This window comes from Cimex lectularius, unplaced genomic scaffold (genome assembly GCF_000648675.2).
Source record: "Cimex lectularius strain Harlan isolate CLEC.00 unplaced genomic scaffold, Clec_2.1 scaffold2, whole genome shotgun sequence".
Lineage (NCBI taxonomy): Eukaryota > Metazoa > Arthropoda > Insecta > Hemiptera > Cimicidae > Cimex > Cimex lectularius.
In genome coordinates, this window is record NW_019394219.1 from 2,418,966 (window position 1) to 2,423,139 (window position 4,174).

The 4,174-nt window shown below is 34.8% G+C and overlaps 1 protein-coding gene across 1 annotated transcript; it reads left to right on the forward strand.

Moving 5' to 3' along the window:
* Nucleotides 1–2,374: 2,374 nt before the first annotated feature.
* Nucleotides 2,375–3,395, forward strand: LOC106663415 (protein SREK1IP1-like). The gene is made up of 2 exons (XM_014388235.2): nucleotides 2,375–2,487; nucleotides 2,834–3,395. The coding sequence occupies exon 2, from the start codon at nucleotides 2,834–2,836 to the stop codon at nucleotides 3,278–3,280; it is 447 nt and encodes a 148-aa protein (XP_014243721.1). The 5' UTR covers nucleotides 2,375–2,487; the 3' UTR covers nucleotides 3,281–3,395.
* The last annotated feature ends 779 nt before the right edge of the window (nucleotides 3,396–4,174 follow it).

The following is a 4,174-nucleotide window of genomic DNA, read 5'->3' on the forward strand; positions in this document are numbered from 1 at the left end:
GAACAGTATTTCTCTTTGAAATGGTGTCAGATTTCGTTGTTTTCTTGTATGTACCCTGTATAGCAGATTTTTTGAAAGCGAGCGTTCTTAAAATTTTAACAATTTTGGTTCATTTTTTTTTTTAAGCCTCAGACTGATTTCTTCATTGTGCATTTTCGTGTTTATCAATGTTAATTGCTTTTATCACGGGGGGGGGGTCTGTGTTACCTGAACAATTGTCATATTTTCATTTCGCCCTTCGTTTATTTTTACGTACAAACGCATAATTCATCTTTTTGCACAAATTCAGCAAAAGTTAAACATTGAAATTGACCAGACACCTTTCTCCATTAAAAAAATATTAAACGAAAAGTTTATAAATAAAATTCAAAATTTAAGCGCAACTATTTGTTTCTCTCTGCTACCGTGTAACCCCTCTTTCTATTCGGTAATCCTCATAAAAGGTTTACCAAATTTATGACACGGCTCTTTCACCAGGTTCTAAATTTAAAATTAACAAAACAAAGTTCTTCGTTCAAACAACGTTAACAAATTATATACAAACTCAAAAAAACTAAAAGGAAATAAATATATTTATCGGATTTCGAACAAATAAACTTCGACGTAACAAACGGGGAAGCCTTGATTCACCTTGACAAGAGAGAAATTTTTACGTTTTTCGAAATCGTTCTGGACAGCACCAAAGACAGGCCGACAGGCCAAGAGAGATCCTTCCGCCACGATCATAAGACAAAGCTATTGGCAATTAGAAGCATGACAATAGGTGCAAAGGGTGATAGAGGAATATCGTATACTCCACCACCCTGAGTGGATGGCAGTTAAATAAGAAAGAATATATTTAATATTGAGTAAGAGTGTGAATATCGAATTCCTTGATGAACTAGAGCTCACCGTGTGCTACAACCACGGATGATACAATACCTCTTAAAGGGCACAGTATAGAGTGTGAATGGGTTTGGATTTAGGAACTGATTGCATTGCGTGCTAAAATGGCCTAGCAGTTGATAAACCCTGGAGCCGAACTTCAGCTACAACACGGATAAGACCGAGGTCGACCTAGTATTGCCAACACCCAGGGTTGATGATTCTCGAGACTCGCTTGATGATTCCAAATTCCAAAGCTGGTGGACTGCGAGAAGTGATAGACTCAGCTCTGTACCGGCGTTTAGTATGTACGTGCATGCACAGATTTGACCTTATACGAATCAGTGATCAGTAATCGTTTTCTCGTCACCGATTTCGCATTACTGGGGAGCGCGCATGGGTTTCGTTAGGTTAGGTATGGTTAGCGTGAGGTTTGAAATTAAATGTAAAACTAGACTTTATCCTGGGACTGTAACGAATATAAAAGGATTCAGGTTTACTATGTCTATAAAAAAAATATTTTCAAAAATATATAGATATAAATACAATAGATGTAAAAAACAACAACAAAGTACTCGCAGCAAAGTGTGATTCCGATGTGAAGATCTGAAAACAATTTTAGTGACTGGGAGGAGTACAGATCACGCCACTCTTCATCATTGGCCTGCTGCTTGGAGAGGTTCAACAATTGGGGGTAGCTATGTGGTGACCAGCTACTGATACCTAGTTAATCAATGTCAAACTGTCAGCGCTAGCCACAGTAACAAAGTACTCGCAGCATCGTCTCTCCTACTCTCAACAGCCGACGTAGCTTCCTGCTGCACGAGTCCCTTCGCTAGCTAATGAATTTGCCGACCACTGCTGCATCATCATCCGGCTCATCGTCATCAGACCACGGATTTCGACCAACTCGAGCCATAACACCATCCCTTTTCAGGGCCACTAAAAGTACCGGTCACTAAGTGCTATTTGTGGCAATAGACGTTTTATAAATTCGCAGTTCTTATTCACACCATATTACCCTACCCTGTCATTATTATAAGCAAAAATTTAAAAAAAATTATTTTATAGCGTATAGCTTGAAAACTTTAAATGGTTTTAGCATTTCAATATCAAAAACAAAAGCTGTGCTTTTTGCAAAAGAAAATGCCAACCACAACGATTAGCTTAGTCATGGGAAACACGCCGATCTCAAGTGTGATTCTGTCCTATAAATAAATAATAAAACTGTGAAATTTATTCGAGTGAGTAGACACTCTGAAGATGGCGAGAAGACAAAACACGTTAGACAGACCAACGCAAAGAGAATAGACAGACCAAAATGATCTGTAACGACCAAATCACTCATCAATCGCATAATAATATTTTTTATGTAAGCCTATAACCAACATTTTTGCATAATTTCATTTATAATTAACAATTAATAATTATAGTTAAAAAAACAACACTGATAAGTTGCTTAATTGTTAGTCTGGTATGTAGGTAGCGCTCCTTGGATTTCCATATCGATAGTAACAATAAAAAAACCTTCCCGTTTTATAAACAAACAACAAATTAGCGTGGTTTAATAACATGCCAATAATTTTTAAGTACGAATCGTGAAATAAAATAGGAGTCGAAAAGGTAAATACTATTTTAAAGTCCTTTTTGTATTTGTAGCATGGCTATAAGAAAAGTTATACAGAAAATACGTTTAAAAGTATCTCTTTTTTTTTTTTTTTATAAGAGTTCTATAGTATTCTCCATTAGCAAGATAAGAAGGTTTTAGAGAGAATTTACAAGTGCTAATCCATTTGAAAGATGGAACTAACTAACCAACAGATCTTAATCTGTAGGTCACTTAATTGACCAATTTTTATTGATTCGTGAGTCCCTGGTTAAAAGAAAACCATATACACTGTGACTTAACTACTATTGTGAATTACCCTTACTTTGTTGTTGAAATGTTTTTTATTTTAATGCTTTTCAGATGGAATCTGACATATTAGCCCGACTTGTGCCTCAGGGGAAGGAGAGTATGCGTCCCGCATGCAAGAAGTGCGGCTACTCGGGACACCTCACGTACCAATGTCGTAATTTCATCAAGATCGACCCGAACAAAGATATCGTGCTGGATGTCAGCAGCACGAGCAGTGAGTCGGACACGGACTATATCACGCCTCTCCGTGCTCTGCGCGACCAGGAGCTGCTTGAGAAACTGAAAACCGTCCCGGACAAGCCTAGGGGTAAAGAGGGCGAGACTAGTAAAAATAAGAAAAAAAAGAAAAAGCACAAGAAGGAAAAGAAAGCAAAAAAGAGAAAGCATAATTCTTCGAGTTCCGAATCGGACTCTGACTCTTCAATTGGCAATTCGCATAAACACAAAAAGAAGAAGAAAAAAAAGAAAAAGAAAGAATCAGTGTCTTCAAGTGATTAAATACAATTTTTACAATTTATTTTTAATTATGTATTTTTATTAAGATTATATATATTGTAATTACAAGTTTCACTTATCTTCTTATTTCCTTTATCTTTTTGATCAATAATCGTCACATTATGCAGTTAATTTTATGCTGTTTTTTGCTTCCGATATTAATTTAATAAATTGATGAATGTTCAACGCTTAACAAATGTGTTAATTTAACTCAACCCAGACATCTTATTTTAAAGTTGGTAATGTAGATTGGTCATTCTGAACTGATCCGTCGGTTATCATGCTTTATTTTTCACTCATTCATGTTTTGTGATTTTTGTGTACAAGTTGCAATACTTTAATGTAAAATTTTATTATGGGGGTCAAACCAATTTACATTTCGTACTATTCTCTATTAAATTTGGGCTGCACAGGATTCGAACCCAGAACCGCAAACATGGCAGAGTTGGACGTGCAACCACTCGGGCATCTCAGTCCCCAACTTGTGTTGGATTTTTAAGTTTAGTTTGAACTTACGGGCTGTAGTAAAAATTATAGATTTTTGTAAAAGTATATTTTAGTAGGAGAAACTGATTTTCTAAAATCAAACTAGTTAAAATATCTTTTTGGATATACAAGAGATGTAGAAATTAATTTCACATAAAAATGTAATAGTAAAAATTGTTAATAAATTAACTTAATGTTTAGATGAGCATTTGCATCACTGATAATTTAAAAGGTTTTTTTATATTTACACAAATAGTGAAATTTGAAATAATGCAAAAAAAACTAGTGAAAAATAACTTTTTAACCATTATATGATACTAAGGAAATATCAAAAGTCTAAAAAAACTAGTGAAAAATACTATTTAAATAATATTTTTAAAATACTAGGCTGAAGAATAAAAACAAATTTTG

Excerpts from the sequence above, each read along its gene's own strand:
- LOC106663415 (XM_014388235.2), top strand. The coding sequence starts at position 2,834 with ATGGAATCTGACATATTAGCCCGACTTGTGCCTCAGGGGAAGGAGAGT.